The 25673-nt window shown below is 36.4% G+C and overlaps 1 protein-coding gene and 1 long non-coding RNA gene across 12 annotated transcripts in view; one reads left to right on the top strand and one right to left on the bottom strand.

Annotated features, from left to right (window-relative positions):
• Dmd (dystrophin) overlaps positions 1-25673 on the bottom strand; it is a 2205817-nt gene that overhangs the window by 204082 nt on the left and 1976062 nt on the right. For all 11 annotated transcript variants that reach the window (XM_058572890.1, XM_046425263.2, XM_046425265.2 and 8 more), the window contains one exon: positions 10085-10145. In XM_058572890.1, coding sequence (XP_058428873.1) covers positions 10085-10145 — 61 coding nt within the window. The remainder of the gene's footprint in view (positions 1-10084; positions 10146-25673) is intronic.
• Positions 3295-7309, top strand: LOC131423433 (uncharacterized). Its single transcript, XR_009225025.1, has 2 exons — positions 3295-3680; positions 5483-7309. It is a non-coding gene; the product is annotated as an uncharacterized LOC131423433 (long non-coding RNA).

Raw genomic sequence — 25673 nt, 5'->3', positions numbered from 1 at the left:
AAGAACACCAGTGCCAAAAGATAAGTCTAGGTAAATGGCCACAATTTCATGTGGAGAGTCAAATACTAATACCACTGGAGCTATAGGAATGGTAGGCCATATGAAGATAGAAGTGATTTCATCAGACATAGCAATGGTATAAATAATGTTGAGTAAAGTGAGTGTTGACTTCAGCCAGGGAGGTTTTATACTGCCATTTGCTAAGCAGGAACCACCAGAAAGCTAAACAAACAAACAAAAAAACTTAGAGCCAGGTGTAGTGGCACATGCCTGTAATCCCAGCAAAGACTGAGGCAGGAGAATCATGACTTCAAAGCCAGCCTCATCAACTTAGCAAGGGCCTAAGCAACTCAGTGAGACTATGTCTCACAATTAAAATACAAAAAACGGCATGAGGATGTGGCTCAGTGGTTAACTGCCCCTGGGTTCAATTCCTGGTACCAAAAGCAAGCAAGCAACCAAACAAACAAACCCCAAAGAACAGAAAACAAAAACAACAAAAAAACTCAGATAATATAAATTTATGTACAAACATGCCTGGGATTGAGAGCAGAGAGAAGGGTAGGTCAAGGTCATGCACAATAATTTATATACAATATCCAGAATAACCAGTAGGAAGAGGGATACACTCCTGTGGATATGAGCTGCTTTTTGAGCACTGCATGTATAAAAAAAAAGAGCTGAACAATTAGTTTCCCCTGAACCCCATTTTTCACTCTTTTGTGAAGTGCTTCAGAAATATTTAGAAAGGAAGTGGATGAAATGTATTATTGCTGATTGAGTCAGCAGGTTTACTACTGAGTTTCATTAGTAAATTCTTCCCAATATTTAGCAACCACAGCTTCTTTGAAGGAGGGAAAGAACCAGCTTGTCTAAAAATCAAATCCTTCCTAAGGGACAGCTGGCAGAAATATAAGGTCAAACAATTCATCTGGTATTACTGAAAAGTAGCAGAAAATCAACGATAGAACTAATATATGTAGAACAGGTTATGACCTCAATTGGTTTCTTTATTTCTGCACCAATGGGAGATAGTGAATAGCATTTATTTTCTTCACGAGTGAGTGGAGACTAGAGACAATGCTAACAAATTTAATAACCAATATTTGGACCTTTGTAGTCACGATATCCCAAGAAAGATATTAAAGCACTGGAAAAGATCCAGGGAGAAGCAACTAAGATGATCAAGGGGAGAGCTTATCTTTCATTCAAGGACAGACTAAAAAGGATTAGAATTTCTCAGACCAGGAAGATGAAAATGAAAAGCATTAGTGGGGGATGTAAGGTTAAAGTCAACTCTGGGTAAACAGAAATGTATTCATTGAATTCCAAAGCACTTAATTGGGGCCATTTGTTGAGGTTAAAAGATGTAGATTCAAGAGAAATTAAAACATGCCTTGATTTATACAGATGTCAGTATATCTATGGAACTTAGTTCTAAGACAAGGTCAGGTGAAAATTGGCAAAAGTTTAAGACACCATTGGATAAACTCACTGCCAATTGATTTATAATGCATCATTAAGAAATGGTCATGAGTTGGGTATGGTGCCTCATGACTGTAATATCAGTGACTTCGGAGGCGGAGGCAGGAGGATTACAAGTTTGAGAACAGCCTCGACAACTTAGCCAGACCCTGACTCACATGAAAAGAAAAGAAAAAGACAGGGGAGGTGCCTCAGTGGTAGTGCACCCTTGGTTCAATCTCTGGGACCAAAACAAAACAAAACAGACAAGAAATGGTCATGATGTACCTTAATTTTTAAAATTAAGCTTACTAGGTTAACTGGCAAAACTACTACCAGTGCCTTCATATGAGACAGAATTCTGGGTTGGTTCTGGTTGCCCTATTGATCTGACCCAATGTTCTATTTCTTTCTTTCTTATTCTCTTATTGTGATATCTATGTTGGAACACCCTGCATGTAGGTTTGGGATTCCTCAATGCTTTGGACAGTCCAGAACATAGAAGAATAGTTTTCTAACTCATTAAGAAAGCAAGAGAGTCCTGGCTCTTGGCTCTGTTTGGTTTACCCATATGGGAGTATGCAACATAAAAAGGTGAAAGAAATCCTAACAGAATGCAGCAGCTGGTTAAAGGCTATTATATTGAAATTTTCATGAGTTTGACAGTAGGCCAAAAAACTACAAAATGGCGGAGAGTAGAAAAGGCAGTTGTAACAGGTTGAACATTGTTGGTGATTATTTTTTCAGTGGCAATGAAAGCTGTAATCAAATAACCTGAAAGAGATGCTGGCAGAAATAATAGAGCCCCAAGGGAGAGGGAATATGAAAATTTTAACAATGATATATGCTATGGACTAATAAACTAGACAAACACGTAGTTTGAAGTATCAAAATCAAGGATCATAGTATCATATGAAAAGCTGGTGTCAGGATGTGGGCATAAACACTGCCTGATTTGCAATCTAGAGCAAAAGATGTTGTTAATGACTTCAGATCTTGAGGATGAATGCACAACTCAAAAGCCAACTAGGATCCATGCTATTGATATGGAAACCTCCTGTTATTTAGATGATCAGTTTAGCCCAGCATTGAAAAGGAAAAGCATTAAAAAAATAGCCAGAGAGGACACCTGGCTTTTGAAGCTGGGAATCTGTGATACAAACTCCTGAATGTAAGTCAAGACAAACAAGATAAGAAAGAGGAAAAATAGAAATGGGTTGAAGCAATGTCATTGTAAATTTATTCTTATTATTAGTTTTGGATGAATAAGGCATCTCAGACTATGAGTAACATTTACCAGTGCATGAAGTCCACTGGATCTTACTCATCAAAATAATGTGCTTTAAGTAGAATGTTTTAGATAACAGTAAAAAGTAATAATAGAACACAAATGACATTAGTAATCTGCTTACTAACAATTCACATTTTATGAACATGTATTCTCTATATTACAGCTTAGAGTTAAATTTGGGAAACATAATCCCTAATTTCAAATAGATTATAATTCTGGAGAGAATTGTTTTCCATAAAGTATCAGACAGATCTTCCAGAAATTATGTGAATTCCAAGAAACTGATCACTTCAGAGGCTTTTAAGGTCTCCATACTCCCATCTCTATTAATTTTCCTGTCTATTGTTTTATGTCTCTTAATATTGAGCTGGGAAGAACAATAATCCTAAATTTTACAGAAAGATTTGAGCTCTTGAATGAGGTACCTGGAGAAGTTAGAGTGTGCTGAGAGGGCATATTTGAAGCTAAGCAGTGCTGGGAGCCATTAGCCAAGTAGGTATGACAATTTCCTTGCCAGCATACCCCATGTTGCAGTAACATTGAATGTACTTAACCTTGCTCAAGGACCAAGGCAGATTAGGGTGTTCCCGGTTTTAAGATAATCTTGTTTAGGGCGTTCCCAGTTTAGGTTCCAGGTTTAAGGTTTAAGATTATTCCTGCTGGGAATAGGGCGTATCCTGCTGCCTGAGTTCCCCTTGAGTTCTCACGGGATTCAGACAGTATATTTTGGGAGACAGAAGCCCAGAGAACGTGGATTTGGGCAGAGAACGTGGATTTCCCCAGAACGTGATTGTAGACGGCTGGTGTGAGTTCGGGAATAAAGAGTTGCTGTTTGAATCTACAAGCTGTGTGGTGGCTCGTGATTGTGTGCCCAGCCAGACTGCGGCATTTGGCGGCCCGTGCGGGGAACTTCTGAAGCTTAAAGGTAAGTGAAATTTCTCACCCCTGAAGAAGAGCGAAAGAATGGGTGACCAATTCAAAAAACAATGTGTTCTTGTTTTGACTTATTTTGTTTTTATTTCAAGTTGCCTGTTCCTAGAACTTTCTCAGGCAAACTGGGGAAAATGGTTGACTCAAGGTTTGAAGTTGTTCACCTCCGAGCAAGAGAAATTGTTAGAGGAAGGAGGCACCCCAGTGAGACCAAGAACAATTAGGGCATATGTTGATACAATACAAAAATGTAGCCCATGGCTTTTTAAAGACGAGTTATTAAGTATATCAATGGGACCACCATGGTATCCTGTAGAAGGATTTTTCTTCAACAAGAAAGAGATGGCTAGTTCTGTTTGCTACACTTGTCTAAGATCTTGGTTTCTACAAAGTTCTGATTAATTTACAAAGCTAAAATGTTGAAACATCAACCACTCTTTACTTATTAAGTTACATAAGGTAATATATTTAAGCATGTGTGTTTTCATAAATTGGTGAATGGAAAAAAGGTTTAATATTGCTTTGGTCTGTGTCTTTGCTAAAACAAGGTTACTAAGAGTTAAGATTCTATCATGTGTAATTTATATACAAAGAGTATAAGAAGTTTCAGTTGGGTTTCAATTATAGTATTATAGTATCATAAAAAACATGAAAGTCTTTCATTTTATTAAAGTGGAGTAATTTGTCTAAATCAGAAATTTTATAAGAGTTGTTTCAAAATGTGAATTTATAAAAAGGGTTAATGGCTAAAAAAGAGATAGAAAAAAATTCTAGATGTGGAAATATATTTTAATATAAAAGGTTAAAGGAAAAAGAAAGAAATGTTTCTAGATGAGATAATCTCTGTGGTAAAGTAAAAAGGTGTAAAATGCCATTTAAAAAGATTTTGAGGAAACTAGACTTACTTTAAAAGCTTGAGAAAGGAAGAAACAAGAAAAAGGTATTTGTACATGGCAGATTGAGACAAAGCTTCTCAATGGAGTTAAAAAAAAAAAGCCTTTGGTTGAAGGGCAGCCATGTAAACTAACATTGAAGTGATTTAAACAAAATCTAAGCCTCGTTTAAAAGAGTGAAGTTGTAGGTGGTGAAAAAGTACACTTAAAAGTACAGTATAGATGATAATTAAAAGGCTTTAAAAGGTTAAATTAAAGGTGGTTAAAATGCCTTCATGATGGAGGAAAGAAGCTTAATCTTAAAGGCATTACTTTAAAAAAAATGGAAGATAATAGGATAAAAGATATTTAGATAAAGAAGATTAAAAATTTAAAGTGAAAAACTTTAAAGACAGAAGTATAGAAAGTTAAAAAGAATAAAGATAAAAAAGATATAGGAAGATAGAAAAGATGTAGGAAGACAATAATTTTAAACCCACAAAATAGGAAAAAAAAAAAACTAGGAGGAAAATAAGCAACTAAGGGTAAAAATACAAACCTTAGGGAAAAAAAAAACTAGAAGATAGAAATAAGATAGAAAATGGTTGAAAATGTCAAGTAAGGTATTACACAGATAGAAAATGCAAAAAGCTAAGACAACTATTAGATACAGACATACTTATTAAAGCAAAAAGAGGGAATTGGAAGGGGGTATATATCCCCCAAAGATAAACTTAAAATAACGCTTTTTACTCTAAACTTTTTAAATTTGGATTCATCAGGACTTAGTGCTGCGGAAAGGCATATGTATCCAAAAAATGTACATAAGCCTAAAGTACTTTGGAAAGATATTCTAACAGGACAATGGAAAGGTCCTGACCCAGTGATTGTCTGGAGTCGGGGGTCTGTTTGTGTTTTTCCACAGGGAGAACAGCAGCCCATTTGGATTCCAGAGAGATTAACTAAAACAGTTTCTACAGATCGAAAAGAAGATGATTTGACTCAAATCCATAACAGCTGATATCCAGAACTCCAGCTTGGCCATTCTTACATCTGCGACAGTGATTAACCAGGATGCTTTTTTTCAATAGCTATTTTATTATTGCATTTCTCCACATCATAAGGTTCTATTTTTATTTTTTGAGCTCATACAAACCTAGGTTAATGTTTTTCTGATCAGTTTTATTTTTTGACTGTGGAGTTTTTAAACATTGCAATGGAGATTTCACCCAGGTAAAGCTACAAGGCCTTTACTATTTTCTTATGTGTTGTACGTTTGTGTACACTCTTGTGTTTTGTGTTGTATGTCTGTATGTGCGTATGTCCATATTTCTTATATGAGGAGCGCTCATGAAAAAATGGATCCGAATTATTATTATTTTTTTTATTCACGTGATTTAAATGGTTTAATTTAAATTAGGTAAACAGCTGTTAAGGATTGTTTTTAAAGGTGGTTAACAGATCTGTTTGTTTACTAATTTAAATTAGGTAAAAAGCTGTTAAGGATTGTTTTTAAAGTAGGTTAACAGATCTGTTTGTTTACTTTCACCTTTCCTTTTCATTATATTTAATAATTCTTTTCAGGATAATGTCTCTTTAGCATCATTGACAGAATTCCTATCTCCATCCCAGTGCCGGTGAAGAACTCAACAAGTAATGCTCAAAGAGTCAACTTACTTTGGGAGGAAACGGATTTTGGGAGGAAATGGACATATTGATAGATTCCTCTGCTTTGAACTGCTTGCAGAACTTGCCTGGACTATGTAACTATCGTTTGGTGCAGCGAATTGTGGTAATGCTAGCATATCTTTGCTGATGGTGTCACCAGTGATGCAATTTTTCCCAAAGAGCCGTCAATTGGCTTGGTGTCGTGGCATTTCTGTATCCTCCTCCCTTCTGCTAGTGATGGTCTAAAATTTGGGGGCCAATGGCTTATGCTGGACCGGTAGTCAGTGACGGGTATGATCCAATTGCAGTGGTATCAACCTAAGACAGGAGGCTGACGCCTAAAGGTCAGTTTTCCGATGACGGGTAAGAACCATATGTTGAATTGGACAACCTACCAGGCACGGTCCATAAGCCACATTAACCTCACTCCCCCACTGGCACCAAGGCCAAATTTGGGGGCCAACAGAGGTGAGGCAAAGAACCTCACCCCCCCACTGGTGCATAGACCTATCCACAAGTATGGCTGTATGCTGGACCGGTAGTCAGTGACGGGTATGATTCAATTGCAGTGGTATCAACCTAAGACAGGAGGCTGACGCCTAAAGGTCAGTTTTCCGATGACGGGTAAGAACCATATGTTGAATTGGACAACCTACCAGGCACGGTCCTTAAGCCACATTGTTTGTTGTTTAATTAATCAGAAGGGGGGAGATGCTGGGAGCCATTAGCCAAGTAGGTATGACAATTTCCTTGCCAGCATACCCCATGTTGCAGTAACATTGAATGTACTTAACCTTGCTCAAGGACCAAGGCAGATTAGGGTGTTCCCGGTTTTAAGATAATCTTGTTTAGGGCGTTCCCAGTTTAGGTTCCAGGTTTAAGGTTTAAGATTATTCCTGCTGGGAATAGGGCGTATCCTGCTGCCTGAGTTCCCCTTGAGTTCTCACGGGATTCAGACAGTATATTTTGGGAGACAGAAGCCCAGAGAACGTGGATTTGGGCAGAGAACGTGGATTTCCCCAGAACGTGATTGTAGACGGCTGGTGTGAGTTCGGGAATAAAGAGTTGCTGTTTGAATCTACAAGCTGTGTGGTGGCTCGTGATTGTGTGCCCAGCCAGACTGCGGCAAAGCAGTAGAAAAATAAGAAAAAAAATATATATAGACTTAGCAATTCAAATAATGAATTTTAAAATAGAATGATAAAATTCTTGAACAAAAGTTTGAACAAGTCCATTGAATGAGTCAAATCATTGATTCTGAGAACTGAAAGGACCTTAGATATCATACAAACTCCTTATTTTATAAATGAGAAAGCAAAGTTTAAGTGGCTTAATGACTTGTCCAAGACAACACAGTCAAATAACATCAGAGCTAGGACCAGAATCTGAGTTTTCTTGTTCACAGATCTATGCCCATAACCAATAATACCCACCACCAAGACGCTCAAGATATGAAGGAGCATTGAACAAATAGGGCACGTAGCTGCTCTCTAACTGTAATGAAGGCAAGAGACTAATTTACTGGAAAAGGGGGAATTACAGCTTTTTAAGAACTTGTCTCATTTTTATTTATTTTTTTTTTCTTTCTGGTACCAGGGATTGAACCCAGGGGTGCTTTACCACTGAGCCACATCCCAAGGCCTTTTTTTGTAATTTATTTAGAGACAGGGTCTTACTGAGTTGCTTAGGGCCTTGCTAAATTGCAGAGGCTGACTTTTAACTTGAGATGAGATCCTCCTGCATTAGCCTCCTGAGCTGCTGGGATTACAAGCTTGCAGAATCACACCTGGATAATACTTAATTTTTTGGACTGAATTAATCTCCACTTTCCTACAGCAACATACTGGGATTTCTTGTATTATATGTAATAGGAGGGAGGAGAAGATAAGTATTCAGGAAAAGAACGGTGGAATTGGGAATGGGGATGGGGCTAGGAATCTCTGTGAGACATTTAAACAATAGCTTATAGGTGTCTCTGATTTTCAGGTAGTCCTAAAATTTCATCCACAAAAGGAGAAAAAGAGTCTTAATTTCAGTTTATAAAGAAAGGATAGCTGGGTGTGGTGGCCCATGACTATAATCCCAGCACTGAGGAGGCTGAGGCAGGAGGATCTCAAGTTTGTGGCCAGCCTGGGTAACTTAGGGAGACCCTGCCTCAAAATAAAAAAAAAGGATGGGGATATACTCAGTAGTAAAGCACTTGCCTAACATGCACAAGGCCCTGGGTTCAATTCCTAGTACCATAAAAAAAAAAAAAAACAGGGCTGGGGTTGTGGCTCAGTGGTAGCGTGCTAGCCTTGCATGCGTGGGGTACTGAGTTTGATCCTCAGCACCACGTAAAAAATAAAATAAAGGTATTGCATCCATCTACAACTAAAAAAATAAGAATCAAAAAAAACTGAATAAACTACACACACACATACACACATACAACATGTGAACATAACGCCATATGGTGCATGCCTAAATCAATATATTATTTAATAAAATGTGATTAAAATATGTCATGTAGCAGGGCATGGTGGAGTACTTTAGTGACTTAGCAAGACCCTGACTCAAAAAAAAAAAAAATACTGGGGATGTAGCTCAGTGGTAGAGTCCACTGAATTTGATCCCTAGTATAGCAAATAAATAAGTAAATAAGTAAATAAATAAATAATAAAAAGTAATTTAGAGTCATGAAATAAATTAGATATAACCCAAATAAAAAATTAAAGCAAAACAGAAAAATTGAAACGGAGGCTCAAGGAATATTAAAGGAGAATTTTTAAAGTTAAGAGATATCTCATCTGAAAAAATTTAATAAGACAAAGGGTAAACCATTTCCTAAAGGATATGTCTCTCCTTGAAGAACCAAAAGAGTCCCTTCACTCCCATTCTTTTGAGTTAAAATAGAAGCATGAAATCAAATTTTTTGAAAACTGTAGTAATGAAGATCTAGGACTGCTGTTATTGCTTTAGAACTGAATTATGAAGAATTGATGGGCAGTTGAAGAATAAAAACACACTCAATAAAAGATGGCAGGCTGAAAAAATGAGAACACATTTAATATTTGCAGACTCATAGCAGAAGCAAGTTCAAAGACTTCAGTTGGTATTGAAGAGTGTTTCATGAACTCAATTACTTCCAATTGTTGTTGGGGGAGCCAATTCAAAGTTAACTTTAAGTTAGATTCCGCTGCACGATTGATGACAGACTGTTAAAGTATCATAATAACTCAATATCTTTTCTCCTCTCCATTGTCCATGTCAACCTAATGCATCATAATTCATATTTCACACATCCTTCCTTTGACTATTCTTTTGACTGGCACAAATGATCCCAGAAAACAGTACCACTCTGATGTTGTTACTAGGTAACAAATACTGAGTGCTACATATCAAGAATGAACACCTAAGCTCTACAAATCCAGGACTGCTACTCTCTGCCTTTGGGATACATGAAGGATTCTTTTACCTAAAACAGTTTGTGCACATACAACTGCAGAAGTTTGTATCGCTCTGAAGATGACATGAGAATAATCCCTAAAACAGACGAATAGCTTTCTGTGAAACATTCACTTCCACCATCAATAATATTATCAGGAGCTTTTTGTTCTATTGTGAAAATTATGGATCCCTTCCCCCAAACCATACCATATATATGTTGCATTAAATGAATTTTTCTTAAAAGTAGTTTCCTATTGCATCAGCAAATTTACAGTGCTAATTTTAGCATGAGTTTACTATCCAAGCTTTCTAAGGAAAGAAATAGGTATCATAGGCAAGGCTAATGATGTATTTTAAAAATAAATTCACTTGTGAATACATGGATTAGCTACAATAAATGTTCCCTTAAGAATATGATTTTTCAACTTACTTGATATAGTAGGGCACTTTGTTTGGTGAGATGGCTCTCTCCCAGGGACCCTGGACAGAAGCTGAAAAAGAAAAAGAGAAAAAAAAAAAGTGAAGGAGGTCAAATTCACCAAAAATAGAAAAGACAACATTAATCTCCAGAATTACAATTTTACACTGATATTGGTCTGTTTGCTCAGTTGCCCATGAAGACAGGATGGATTAACCTGCTCTTCTGAAATTTCTCTCCTAATCTAAGTGAAATTGAACTCATTCAGGCAAAAAGATAAATACAAAGGGGTGGGGGCTTTCCACTGCTAAACCTATAGAACCGATAAGAAACCGAATGAGTAGACGAGGGTTTTCTCTTATGCATCTCCACTGGGTATGTTTCTTGTAATACTTCCTGTTGTTGTTTCTCAATATCTTTTAATATTTGATTGACTGTGTTTTATTAGTTTAGTGTCTGAAACATCCCTTTATGATATATTTGCATTCTAAAATTATTGAAGCTAAAATACTACTCATCATTCACGTATGCTTGTTTTGTTTTTCTTTTTGGCTTAAGGAGAATTCAAATTCATTTACAAGTTATATGTTTAATTGGTGCCTCAAAATATCAGCCAATCAATATGATCTTATTAGATGAGGTACCCAAAACTGACAGAATGGTACCTGGCATCAGAGAGTAATAAAAGTTTTCACATACTTTCTATGTCATATATGTTTATATATATATATATATATATATATATATATATATATATATATATATATATATATATATATACACACACACACACACACACACACACATATAAGACAAATATATAAATAAATATACATAAAGCATATATAGCGTATATGTTACACATAATTAGAATTTATTTTATAATGACTTTATTGTATATTAGTCAAATCAATCGTCTTTACCCTGTTTTTTATTTATTTATAAAAATGTTTTTAAGTGGTGTCTTACTAAATCTTCCAGGCTGTCTTGGAACTGGCAATCCTCCTGTCCTAGTCTTCCGATTACCTGGGATTACAGCTGTGTACCACTACATCTGGTTTGCCTTTAATTATCTATCTATCTATCTATCTATCTATCTATGTATCTATCTATCTATTTTTGGTACCAGGAATTGAACCCAGGGGCAATTAACCACTGCGCCATATCCCCAGTACTTTTTTATTTTGAGACAGGATCTTGTTAAATTGATGAGGCTGACCTCAAACTTGTGATCCTCTGCCTCAACCTCCTGAGTTGCTGGGATTTACAGGAGTGTGCTACCATGCCCAGCTGCTTTTATAATTATATTTTTAAGATTTATGTTGTAGTGGTTTCTTTATTAAAGCTGAACCTCTAAAAATACCTTTCATATTGCCATACTAGTGTCTGTTGTGTTCTTGTATGTACTTTTGTATAACCCTGAGGGTCTCCTTCCATTTCCATGCAATTTCCCTTCTCTCTCCCTTTCCCTCCCACCTCTCATCCCTGTTTAATGTTAATCTTCTTCTCATGCTCTTCAACCCTACTCTGTTCTTAGTTACTCTCCTTATATCAAAGAAGACATTTGGCATTTGTTTTTTAGGGATAGGCTAGCTTCACTTAGCATAATCTGCTCTAATGCCATCCATTTCCCTGCAAATTCTATGATTTTGTTATTTTTTAATGCAGAGTAATACTCCATTGTGTATAAATGCCACATTTTTTTTATCCATTCGTCTATTGAAGGGCATCTAGGTTGGTTCCGCAGTCTTGCTATTGTGAATTGTGCTGCTATGAACATTGATGTAGCAGTGTCCCTGTAGCATGCTCTTTTTTAGGTCTTTAGGGAATAGACCGAGAAGGGGAATAGCTGGGTCAAATGGTGGCTCCATTCCCAGATTTCCAAGAAATCTCCATACTGCTTTCCAAATTGGCTGCACCAATTTGCAGTCCCACCAGCAATGTACAAGTGTACCCTTTTCCCCACATCCTCGCCAGCACTTGTTGTTGTTTGACTTCCTAATGGCTGCCAATCTTACTGGAGTGAGATGGTATCTTAGGGTGGTTTTGATTTGCATTTCTCTGACTGCTAGAGATGGTGAGCATTTTTTCATGTACTTGTTGATTGATTGTATGTCCTCCTCTGAGAAGTGTCTGTTCAGGTCCTTGGCCCATTTGTTGATTGGGTTGTTTGTTATTTTATTGTCTAATTTTTTGAGTTCTTTGTATACTCTGGATATTAGGGCTCTATCTGAAGTGTGAGGAGTAAAGATTTGTTCCCAGGATGTAGGCTCCCTATTTACCTCTCTTATTGTTTCTTTTGCTGAGAAAAAACTTTTTAGTTTGAGTAAGTCCCATTTATTGATTCTAGTTATTAACTTTTGTGCTATGGGTGTCCTATTGAGGAATTTGGAGCCCGACCTATGTAAATCAATGGATGTATAACTGATGTGATTCTGCAATCTGTATATGGGGTAAAAATGGAAGCTCATAACCCACTTGAATCAAAGGGTGAAATATGATATATCAAGAAATATGTAATGTTTTGAATAACCAACAATAAAAATTAAAAAAAAATACCTTTCATAAACTGTTTGATCTGATTTTTTTCTTTTAAAGACAAAATAATCATGTTTGGGAGGCACTGTAACATTTCCTTAACAATAAACCCTTCCTCCTGAATCAGTTTTAAGAGATGGGAGTTTTAAGAAACATAGAATATCATCAGGAATAAAAAAATATATAAGAAACATTCTTATTGACATCTAGTAATTTGATGTGTATGTATATTTCTTTTCTGAAATTTCATCCCAATAATAATTTGAAGCACAACTGATGCTGACCATTATTTCCTCTTATGAAAAGCTCCATTCTAAATTAGTCTCACAGTAAATTTACTCCACAGAGTATTGAGATGTAAGAAAACGTCAAAGCTAATATATCCTTGACTACACTGTATAATATGAAAGAACAGCTTCTAATAAAAGTTAACTTCACCCACTTCCAGACAATTTAAGGGTAATGAAACTTCAGCTTCTTTGTTTTATATAGAGTAACAGAGGGCTCAAATCACCCAACCTTTAAGCAGACAAGCTGCTTTGTACCTTGGAGATATGTCACTTAAATGATATAGGAATGGATTTGTATTTAGCTGGTAATTATGCTTTTTTTCATTTTGGCAGACAGAAATTCTTAATATGGAGAAAAAAGACATTTAGCTGTTGCTTTGAAGTAGTCCCTCACCTTTAATTTCTGTCCTTTGCATATTCCTTTCTTCTCTCCTCCCTCCCTGCCTTTCTCATTCTTTGCCCACTCTCCTCTTGCCTTTTTCCTTCTTTGGGATATAGCTCTCCTGTCCCAATTAGTTCACATAGTAAATAAGCCCTGATTTAAGAACTTGGGCTGGACTCCTTAACCTACCTGGTCAGAGTCTGATGTTACAAAATTTTAAAAACCTCTCTGGCAGAAAGCAATGTGGATAGCCAAAAATCAATGTGGATAGTTTCTCGCTGCTCAGTGTACCTCTTCTTAAAACTACAGCTTCATAAAAGGAAGAAGAGAACTCCAGAGCACATTTGGTCCAGTCCTTACTGGCTGTGAATAACCAGCTTATGAATGCCTAAACTGAGAAAAGAATGGCTATTCTTTCTTTAAAGGTCTCAGTGGACTGAGGCTGCACAATTTCTCTCATTATCTTTTCCCACTTCTTTGCCATTCTATATGGTCCAGAAATTCTTTCTGATTTATAGGATACCAATATGTCCTATGGTAGCAGAAGACTCAATTTGATTTCCTACAATCTTCTTCAGTACCTCTCAGAGAGAAGTGGGCTGGAGAGGTCTGTGAGCTGTGTAGCCTGGCTAAGGAGCTTTCTGTCTGAAAGAAACAACCTTCAAATAGATAATGAGCAAGAGACAGAAGGAAATCCATGGTGCCCAGCCGAGGAATGCATAGAGTATCTATAGTTGACTTCTCATTGTTAAACATTAAAAGTAGAAAAATCCCAACTATGAGCTAGAGGAATTATCAGAAATTCTTGAACTGAATGGTTGAAATGATTTCAAAAGATATTTTTAAAAAAATATAATTTCCAGATCAACAAGAACTTTTTGAGCTTTTGTAACTGGAATTCTTAATCGTTAATCTTTTTTCCTTAAAATAAAAAAATCTTTTGTGTTTATTGGTAATTATCAAATAGATCCAATGGTGAGATTCAATGCATTTTATTCCCTTAATGATGTTTTTATTCTCCCAGGCACAGTGGCATATACCTGTAATTCCAGCTCCTTGGGAGCCTGAGGCAGGAGGATCACAATTTCAAGGATAGCCTAGGCAACTTAGTGAGACCCTGTTTCCAAAAAGAATTAAGGGAGGTGGAGACAGTGTTGTATCTCCATAGTAGAGTATACCTGGGCTCAATCCCCAGTACTGCAAAAAAAAAATTTTCCCCCTTTGATGACTGACATTTTATAAATTAACTCAAGCAACTGCTTTGCAGTCATCATTTGAAACCCTGAAATTTTATACTCAAAAATGTCCTTGACACAACAAAAAGAGAAAAATAGCAATAGCTTTCCCCCATTCCTTTTCTGCCCCATCACTACACATGCACATACATTGGACTGAACTACTTGCTTTAGAAATAACACTCTGTAGGATGGTGGTTCTATGGGATTGGATTCAGTGCTCCTTCCTTAGAGATTGTTAAAGGATTGTTGGCAATTTCATTTGGGGCTACCAGATGATTCTGGACTTGCATCTATTCAAAAGTTGATCAGATATATGGTAACTCTTATGAGTGTGCCCCAGAATTATTATTTCATTTCTTGCAGTAATGCTGACACCAACAACAGCTGTTTCTTATCTCTGTGCACCAGTGGAAGTTTGCCATCCTTCACAAAGCTAGCCTATGTAATAGGCACACACATCATTTATGCCTGATGTGTACATTTTTAGTAGCCCATCAAAAGCAGATTTATTGGCTAATAGTTTTTATATGACACTAGTCTATCCTTTGGTATTTTCTTACACAGATGTTTCTATAACCACTATGTGTAATTCCAGTGCAGCTTTGTGATTCAGATTCTTGAGTGTAAAAATCATTCATTATCATACAGCACCAGAACCATGGGGTATTGCCTACTGAATTTAAATAGTAAACTACACATGAATTTATTTATTCCAAAATCGACCTCTGAATTTCCCCTTGTGTTACAGATACAATATGTTATTAAGAGCAAGAATGGGTAGCAATTCTACCTTCAAATGCTTTCCTTCATTGAGGTGACAGGATTCAATATTGTTCCCAAGGTGGTTTTGAAAATCACTAATACAGGCCATGTTATCAAGAGGAAGTTCTGATTTCAACCATTTTTTTAATGTACAATGAACAGAATGTGCCAAGTGATGTACCCCGGTGTTAAGCCATATTTTAAGTGACACAAGGGCCTCACCAGAAAATTAAAAAGAATGCTAATGTTATTTAAAGCATGCCAAAAGAGCACTCTCTGGAATTCCAACCCAAATACATTCATTAATCTTTCTACTTTTCTTGTCTTTGTTGGACTTGGAGCTTGATAATATAGTTGGGTCAAGAAAAGTGGGAAAAGGACAAGGAAAATAAATAACAGCTTCTGTTAGAGATAAAATAAAAAACTCAACTCTGGGATTAAGAGAAAGTCATTAGCTATCAGCTACTGGTACATGACTCCTTGGAAGTAGGCAAATTTTAGTTATGGTTTTATGGATTCATTATATATTGATGCAATGGGCAATGCTTCTTGAACTTTTTTCCCACTATCTCCCCACCCCCACTTCCAGGAATTTTTAAGATGTGTTTCCTCATTGCTTTACTCTCTATAAAATTTGAATACCATTGATATACTCTATGTATGTTTATATATTGAATGTATTTGTGCTTTATGTATAAAAAAGAGTAAGATTTTTTTTCATTCCCAGGAACCAATTTTTGCCCCCTTTGGGACAATCTCATCCTCACTGAGAATGCCTGATATAGAGGAACTTGGGGCTGGATAGGAACAAGGAGTATTGAAAACCTCATATATGCCTGAAACATATCCTGAACTCATTTGATACGTACAAGGACCTGTGAGTTAGATATTATTTTCATTTTGCAGATGGTGAACTTGGTAAGATCACATGAAGTAGCATGTCTAAGATCCTAAGTCAGTACATAATACATCCTAATTTTGGTTTATTATTCAAAATAAAATCATATGATTCAGGGAGGAAAAAACAAACATATTACATGCCTTGCACATACATAATGTAATCCTATCATATGTATTACAAAGTTACAATATTCCATCATTACAGATGAAGAAATGGAGGCTCTGGAAAGTTCAGGTCATGCAGTTAGTCAGGAGTACATCCAGGTTTACAAAGAGGTCTATCAAGTCATTGAACTCATGTGTGGCATATAACAAGTACTCAATAAGTATTTGCCAAAAAAATGAGAAAATAAGTAAATCTTAAAAGGGATTGTAATGCTATCTAGACCAAGTTCTCTATGCTATATTTGATTTCTAAATTTACCTTCTATATCATTTCCACCAAATGATTTTTCAGGAGCTGCTTGAACAACTTCATTGTCACCACATTTTGAAGGGGCTCTTTTGAATTTCCTAAAGCTTTTGTGATGATTAGAAACAGCTTCCTTTTATTCTGGTCAAAATCTGCCTCCCTATGATCTGTAATCACCACCATCAGTCCTGTCCTAAATGTCCAAAATAATTCATCTGATCAGTTCAGAGAAGCTAATTTCAAAGAAGCTAAGACTTATTTTCACCTGATAAAGATGAAAACAGAGCCCCAATTCTGAAAGAAATAAAACAATATCTAACATTACTTCATTCATTATGCAACATATTTTTACAGAACAAATATCTTCTATGTGCCAGGCCCTGGACAAAGTGTTGGTGCTATTTTAGTAAATAAGAAAGGTGCAGTTCCTAATGCTTTGTATATAATTTTAGGCTCTGAGGATATTTTTAAATGAGCACACCTCTATTCCAGCATTAAAATCAACCAACTGGTATTTACTGAATATACATGTGCTCAGGTCCCTACTAGATAGGTGTAGGCAAGAGTGAGGTGGGGTGAGGTTGGGTGAGGTGGGGTGAGGTAGGGTGAAGTGTGGTGGGGAAAGAAATATTAACATGCCCCATGTCCTTAAGGATTTTATTATTTAAATAGGATTGGGGCCAGGAGAGGTGGTCCATAATTGTAGCCCCAGTGACTAGGGAGACTGAGACAGGAGGATTGGAAGTTCAAGGCCAGTCTCAGTAACTTAGTGAGGCACTGAGCAATTTAATAAGACCCTGTAATAAAAAATAAAAAGGACTGAGACTAGGGGTGTGGCTCAAGGGTTAAGTTATCCTGGGTTCTATCACTGGTACAAAAAATACAAAACAAAACAAAACCCACAAAAACAACAACACAAAACCAGGATTTGGTTTAGAAGAATGTATATTATAATGTGATTGTATTAGTCAGGGTCCTGGCACGTTCAAATTGGGTGAGCAGAATTTAATAAAAGGGCTGTTCACAGAGGTGTGTGCAGAGTGTAGGGAAATTATAAAGGATAATATCAACAACAGGGAGTTTTTTTTAAATATATTTTTTAAGTTGTAGGTGGACACAATACCTTTATTTTATTTTTATTGGTGCTGAGGATCAAATCCAGTTCCTCACATGTGCTAGGAAAGCGCTCTACTGCTGAGCCACAACCCTAGTCCCAAGCGAGCCTTTTTATATGTGCATTAGGTAAAGAAGATCATAAGACAGGATCATTGTTCAGGACAAGTGGGCAGAGAAGGAATCATGGAATAGGAATTCCAGCCTCATTCTCCATCATTCCACCATCTCCTAACAAGGTGCTCCACTAAAGCCAACCTGAAGCCAAGAGTGTTAGGGGTGCTCTTCATGTAGCCTACACAAGTCAACCTCCCAAGGCTCAGAGCAACACGGGGAAATGTGGAGAGTAGATATGGAGGGGTAAAGTATAGACATTTCCTTATACTCCAACTGAGGCAGTAGCCTCCTCAAATCTCCTACAGGTTCTCCATAGCTTCTCTGCTACTCAGTAGAACACTAATAGATTAAATTTTCATAAGTATTATTTAGAGAACATGGATTTCTCCCTGACTCAAAAACCTTCCAAAACACCTCTGAATACAAACTCAATTTTCTTCTTTTGGTATCCAAGGCTCTTAACATCTTAATGTCACCTCATTTATTTTCTCTAGTCTTTCTGTACATGACCCCAATGCTTCTTGTCCATGCTTTCAAAACTCCGTGCTCAGTAATGTAGACAGTTGCTTGCATTATTTCACATCTCCTCTTCTTTAGGATAGTAGCTCCCTCTTATACACAGTTTTTTTTTTCTGCTTTTTACATTTTAGTAACTCATGGTCAACTGTGGTCAAAAAATATTAGAGAATTTCTGAAGTAAACAGTGCATGAGTTTTCAATTGCTCACTGTTCTGAGCACTGTGATGAAATCTCATGATGAATGGATCTGTCCCTTTCACTTAGCACAATGCATTTGAGGTCCATCTATATTGCTGTATCAACAATTTGTTCCTTTTAATTGCTAAGTAGTATTACATTATATGGATGTATCAAAGCTTAGTTATCCATTGAACAGATGAATGGCATTTAGGTTTCTTCCACTATTTTGGAATCATAAATAAAGTTGTTAGTGGCATTCATGTACAGGTTTTTGTGTAAGCATAAATTTTAATTTCTCTAAGGAGAATGATTAAGAGCAGGCTTGCTGGGTTATAACAGATTTTTAAAAAATCCATCAAGGTACTTTATTTTTTATTTATTTATTTTTTTGGTGGGGGCAGTACCAGGGATTGAACTCAGGGGCACTTGACCACTAAGTCACATCTGCAGCTCTATTTTGTATTTTATTAGAGACAGGTCTCACTGAGTTGCTTAGCGCCTCACTAAATTTCTGAGGCTGACTTTGATCTCAGGATCCTCCTGCCTCTGCCTCCAGAAGTACTGGGATTATAGGCGTGCCCCACTGCGTCTGACTATAACAGATTTTTAATGGCTAGACCTATTCCAATAATTCATGTACCATGATTTCTTGAAGAAATTCCCTCTTTAGGAACCTTTAGGTTGTTTCCAGTTTTTCACTGCCAGGCATGGTAGAACTTGCCTGTAATCCTAGCAACTCAGGAGGCTGAGGCAGGAGGATCACAGTTCAAGGCCAGCCTTAGCAATTTAGAGAGATCCTGTCTCAAAATAAAAATAAAAGGTCTCAGTGGTAGAGTGCCTCTTGGTTCAATTCCCTGTACCACAGGAAAAATAAAAATAAACACAAGGCCACAATGAACGTCTTTGTAGATAAATCTTTGCACACTTTTTTGTTAATTTTCTTAAGCAAAATCTCTAGAAGTATATTTACTTGATTAAATTCTATGAACATTTTAAAGGCCTTTTATATAAATTATACTACTACCATCAAAAGTCTTTCTTTATTGATCCATGTCACAGAGGGAAATCCATTTTCTGCAGGTAAGTGGTATTTTGTTGGTATAGTTCTCAAGGAACATTAGATATACTGCTTGATACAGTGGATTATTTGAGAACATTCCTCTCTCAATCCCAGATAAATTATAAATTCCTTGAATTTAAAAAGGCACTCTGCGCATTGACTTTCCATTTCAAAGCCTAATCCTATGTCTTGAGATCAAGTAGAATGTACAGAGCACCAATTTGGAAGAACTTGGTTTGAGTCCTGACTCCATCACCACTTCATGATCCTAACTAAGTCTTTTCTTTCTCTCTCCAAACCCTATTTTCCTTATGTGCAAAATGGAAGTAATATCTCCCTCACTGAAATGCTGTCAGTATAAAATGGTAAAATCAATATGAAATTGTTTTGCAAAGTGTTAATCATTATACAAATAAATCACATAACTATGAGATATTGTCTGGAAGATGATAATTATAGACTCAACCTCCCTGCTTCAATTGGACAGTGTTCACCTTCAGATCTTAAATCCACTCTTAGCTACTATTAATGTGCCACATGTAGTATAAAGAATGACAGAGACAAATGCTTTTGAATGTTATCTAATTGGCTGAAGTTATGGTTCTTTTTTCTACATCTCTACTTCTTAGACCAATGGCATCTGCCCAACAGATCCTTCATCAGTATGAATGATTAATAGATTAGTTTATATTTCATACAGTGGGAAATAGGGGGGCATAAACTATTTTATAATTACTATTATAAAAAGATAAGAAGGTGGTTCTAGTGGTACCATGTACATGGATTATAGGTAGGAGAGTGGTGCTGAGAGGTAATTCTTGATTGAATTTGGTACTCAGGTGTAGTATAGTGAAAAGACACAGATAACTATTTTTTTAAGACTTAGTTGCCCGGCAATTGGTGGGGGGTGGTTCACTTGTGGAAACCTCTAATTTAAATTTGTAAGTTGGGAGGTGAATTTAAAATAAATGACATGGCTGGGGTTGTAGCTCAGTGGTAGAATGTTTGCCTAGCATGTGTGAGGCACTGGGTTTGAACTTCAGCACCACATAAAAATAAAATAAAGGTATTGTGTCTATTTACAACTAAAAATATAAATAAAATAAGTGACATAGTTATGTTAAAATATTTGGAATGTGGGTCTTTTTACCCAAACTTAAGTGAGAGGATAATATCATAAGCACTAGAAAGATAGCTGAAGCTATGAGAATAGCTAGACTCTTTAAGGAAGGGAATGTAAAAAGAGAATTGTCTTTATATAACATATTTTCACACAATGGAATATTTTAAAAAGAATGAAATCCTATCATTTGTGATACTGTGGATGGACCTTGAAGATATGCTAAGTGAAGTCAGTCAGTCACAGAAGGACAAATACTGCATGATTCCATTTATATGAGATATCTAAAAATATTCAACCTTAGAGAATCAGAAAATGGAACAATGGTTTCCAGGGCATGTGGGGACAGGGAACGGGGAGGTGTTGTTCAATGAGTGCAAAGTTCCAGTTGTGTGAGATGACTGAGTTATAGAGATCTGCTGTACAACATAACATAGTGTTTATAGCTAATAACACAGTGATATGCACTTAAAAATATTAAGAAGGTAGATCTTATGTTTTCTTACCACACCTATGCACACCAAAAGCAAAGGGACAGAAAAAGTCTTGAGGGGCAATGGATATGCTTTATCTTGACTGTGGTGATAACATCATGGTTTTATACATATGTTCAAATTAATTAAATTGCATAGCTTTTTGGTATGGCAAGTATACCTCAATAAAGCTGCAAAAATAAAAATAAAAAGATGGGTGGGTATTTTGTCCAACACTGGACAAAGAACAAGGAAACTGTACTTCAAGGGATGCCTCCAAATAGTGGTAGCAATAGAACAGAGTAAAATAATAAACAATACAGAAACTAGAATAAGGTAAGGTGAAACACATGGACAACCTATTTGATAAGGTATGACCAACTATGACTTCAAAGAACTGAGGGTGTAGAAGAGGAAGATGTGTTAAATCCCATGAGCACTAATGACTACAATAGGGCAATTTCACAATAGTGGTGATGTCTGGATCAGATTACAAAGGTTGAAGGAGGTAACAGACAGAGGGGAAGTTGCAGATCTAGGTCCTAACAAAGCATCTGAGAAGTTGTGTTTGAAAAGAGGAAAATCTAAGTGGAAAGGGGCAACATCTGAGGATTATTTGTCCTTTTCCCTTGCTCTTCAAGTCTTTGATCTCCCATGTAGTTCAAGTCTTTCCAACTTTCCGTATTCTTATTTTTTTTTTGTACTGGGGATTGAACTCAGGGGAACTGGATCACTGAGCCACATCCCCAGTTCTATTTTGTATTTTATTTAGAGCAGGGTCTCACTGAGTTGCTTAGGGCCTTGTTTTTGCTCAGGTTGGCTTTGAACTCGCCATCCTCCTACCTCAGCCTCCCAAGCAGCTGGGATTATAGGCATGTGCCACCTTGCCTGTCCAGGATATTCTTTATACTGTTAAATTATATGAAAAACTTATTTCCACTTTCTAAAGTCATAATCAAGATTATAATATAATTTTTAAAAATATTTTTTAGTTGTAGTTGGACACAATATCTTTACTTAATTTATTTACCTTTATGTGGTGCTGAGGATCAAACCCAGCACCTAGAATGTGCTAGGTAAGCCCTCTACCACTGAGCCACAACCCCAGCCCTATAATACCATTTTTAAGTTTTCATGTAGTTATTAAGACTGAATGTATATGTATGAATGCATCTGTTATTTTTCCCCATTGTTATTGCTTTCTCTAGGATTTATCTTTTCTTTTGATGTAATGCATATAGTTTCTATAGCAAGAGTAAGTTTTTTGTCACTTATCTGAAAGGCCAAGTTAAATTTAACACTTTTCAAAACATTGAATTAAAATAAGAATAGTGCTTTATATGTCTATGTCATATATTGAAAGTAAAGATTCAATGAAAACTTTAAGATCACTTACTAAACTTTCAAAGATGGGCAGATTTTCCATAAAGATTTCAACAGCTAAGACAGATGGGCTACATTCCAGAGGGGAAGGTCACAAGAGTGATGAATGAGACCTCTAATGTCTGCCATAGCTGTGAAAATCTTTATGGCTAACTAAAATTCCTCACGAATAACAACCTGTAAATATTATATGAGCTGTCAGACAGATAACACTGAGCTTTGAGACCATTGCACCTGGTGAACAGAATCCAACACCATGGGATTTGTCAGGAAGTTGCTAAGTCACTTAGAGTATCAGGCTTATACTTGATCTGGGAAGTCAAGAGTTCATACTAAACTACTTGGCAAGGTGACTAAGATGCCTAGATAGCACTGTATCATATCCAGCACTAGTGGCTTCTTGGTCTAATAACCAATATTAGACCACAAAGCCTAAAAATAACCAATATTGGGTGGTGTTATTCGTGAAAGAAACGCTCCTCCAAATTGACTTATAGAAAAATTTCAAGAACCTCATTGTGATGATTAGAAGGGTAAGAAAGAAATCAAGCCTCATAAGGTTGGATTCAGAGGGATGTATGCTAATATAAATGGTGCTATGATTAACTTATGCTCATGGAATTTCTGAATAAACTTAAACAGAATTGGCTGACTTCATTACCAGAGAACATTCCTTCAGGTAATGGTGGTTGTAGTCTTTGGGCCATCTGGGTTAAGTCAGGTTACTAACAAGTCTGTGCAATACCCCAGGTGCCTTTAGTGTCTCTCCAGATGTGCTTTTAAAAGAAGGCAGGCAGTCAACACCATTTGCTGAGTGCTCTCTGTGTGACGGGTATTGTATTAGGCACCAGGGAAATTTCAAGGAAAGCAAAATTGGAAACCTGAGACAGTAGGGAGCAACACAGATATTAAAAACCAAATGACTATAGATGAGGTATACATCCATTTACAAAGCAAGATGAGAAGAGAAAAAGCTAAAGATATGACAACAATTAAAGTGATGAGAGGGTGGGAGCAATTGAATTTTGGTCCTGCTATGAAATAATGAAATATGTACATCTCAGCCATAGTCTCATGGTGAGCAGAGTGTACTTCTCAGCCCCTTGACCTTGGGCTTGCCTATGTGCTTGCTTTAGCAGACATGATATCCTCTTGTGCTCTGGTGATCTGCCCTGAGAAAGTGATCATTCAGCATGGGTGGGTCTCAAAACTATATATATATATATATATATATATATATATATATATATATATATATAAAATATTTTATTGCTCTCTTTAAAATTTATTTATTTATTTATTCTAATTAGGTATATATGACAGCAGAATGCATTTTGATTCATGTACACAATTGCAGCACAACTTTTTATTTCTCTGGTTGTAGATGATGTATCATCATACCATATGTGCAGTCATTCATGTACCTAAGGTAATGATGTCCACCTCATTCCACCATCTTTCTGCCCCCATGCACCCTCCCCTCCTCTGTCTCCCCTTTGCCCAATCATAGTTTCTTCATTTTTTCCCATCCTCCCCCATTATGGATCAGCATCCACTTATCAGAGAAAACATTTGGCTTTTGTCAAAACCCACTATATTTTGAGATAATCTAATCTGAATTAAGCCTGGAGGCAAACCCAATCAACCTGCAGCATGAAGTAGAGCTTTCCAAGTCAAGCTTTAGCCAGACCCATAAACATAAGAGTACCAAGCTTTGAATTCTCATATAGCTTTTGTATGTAAGCCACCCGACTTTGGGGGTGACTTATTTTCAGCATTAATGTGAACACAGATGACAAAGAGATGGAGAGATAGAGAGAGAGGAAAGAAAATCAAGTAACTAAAGAAGAAAAACTAAATCCCAAATCCAGTCTCACATTGGTTTAGCCACTTCCTCTACTATTATCCAAAGACAAATGGGGATTATTCCCTTTAATCTATGAAGTTAAGACTTGTAGATTGCCATTCACTGGTTTTTGGACCCCTCCTTTAAAGATGACAGTCCACAATGGTTACATGTATAAACTTGAATAAGTTGTTAAATTGTCCCCATCTCAGTTTTCTCTTCTGTGAAATGGAGGTAACGATAGACCTCATTACACAGGGTTGTTGCCCCGATTAAATGGGTTAATCCATGTAAAATACTTCCTGTGAGGAACACAAAGTGCTCAATGTCTTTTATTTATTCCTACTCCTACCCTTATTATTGTTATCATTCATGCAGTGAGTTATCAGGATATTTATCCCATTAATTAACTTACTCTCAATGTAAGGAATCCCAGGGTAACCAGGAAAATGAGATGGACTTCCTATGATTCTAGAGTTAACCACCAAAGCACAGATCCAGAGAAAAACTCCAGGAAATAATCCCTCTTCTTCCTTTGCTAGCCATTTTCTGATTCTTCAGAAAAAAATTTATGCAGTTCTTAGAGTAGTAAAACATGAAAGAAGGCAAATCTTCCTTTTGGCATTCTGATGCTGCTGTCAAGTATGAAAACCAACTGACTTTTATCATTTTACATTAGTATTTCTTAGGAATTCAAAACAAATAGCTAAGTATTTTTAGAAAGAAATGAAACAAGACATTTTAATTTCAATTTTTACTTTTAAATTAAACTTCATATTACCAAACTTACTATCTTCCTTTTTTAAAATTTCAGTTAGCATGGATGATTATGTTATAGGAAAATTCTGACCTATAGTTATGCACTGTCTTATTTAAGATATAAGCTTTGCTGTTCTTTATTTTCCTCCAAGATAGCAAGGTTCTTTTGAGTTTTTGTGTTAGGTTCCAAGAATCACTGAAGGTTCAGTTCAAAAGTTTCTCTCTTCCCCTAACATCTTTATGACCTAACCACCTTACATATTCATTATACATATATCTACTCCAGACTTCCTAGATCAAGGTTTTTGAACCCATTTCTTTCTTTTGATAGCTAGCCTAGGTTAAGTTCTACAACAGGAACTTTGCTATGGTTTAGACTTAGTTTATCCCACAAGGATTTCTACGTTAGACATTTAGGTCCTCAGTGTGGCAATACTGAAGTAGTGGAACCTTTAAGAGGTGAGGCCTAGTGGGAGGTGGTTAGGTCAGTGGGGCAACTGCCTTCTGAA

The sequence above is a fragment of the Marmota monax genome, unplaced genomic scaffold (assembly GCF_021218885.2).
Source record: "Marmota monax isolate L192 unplaced genomic scaffold, Marmota_monax_Labrador192_F-V1.1 WCK01_AAM20220418_F8-fsc00075, whole genome shotgun sequence".
Lineage (NCBI taxonomy): Eukaryota > Metazoa > Chordata > Mammalia > Rodentia > Sciuridae > Marmota > Marmota monax.
Note: the sequence above shows the minus strand (reverse complement) of the source record. Positions and strands in the feature narration are given on the sequence as shown.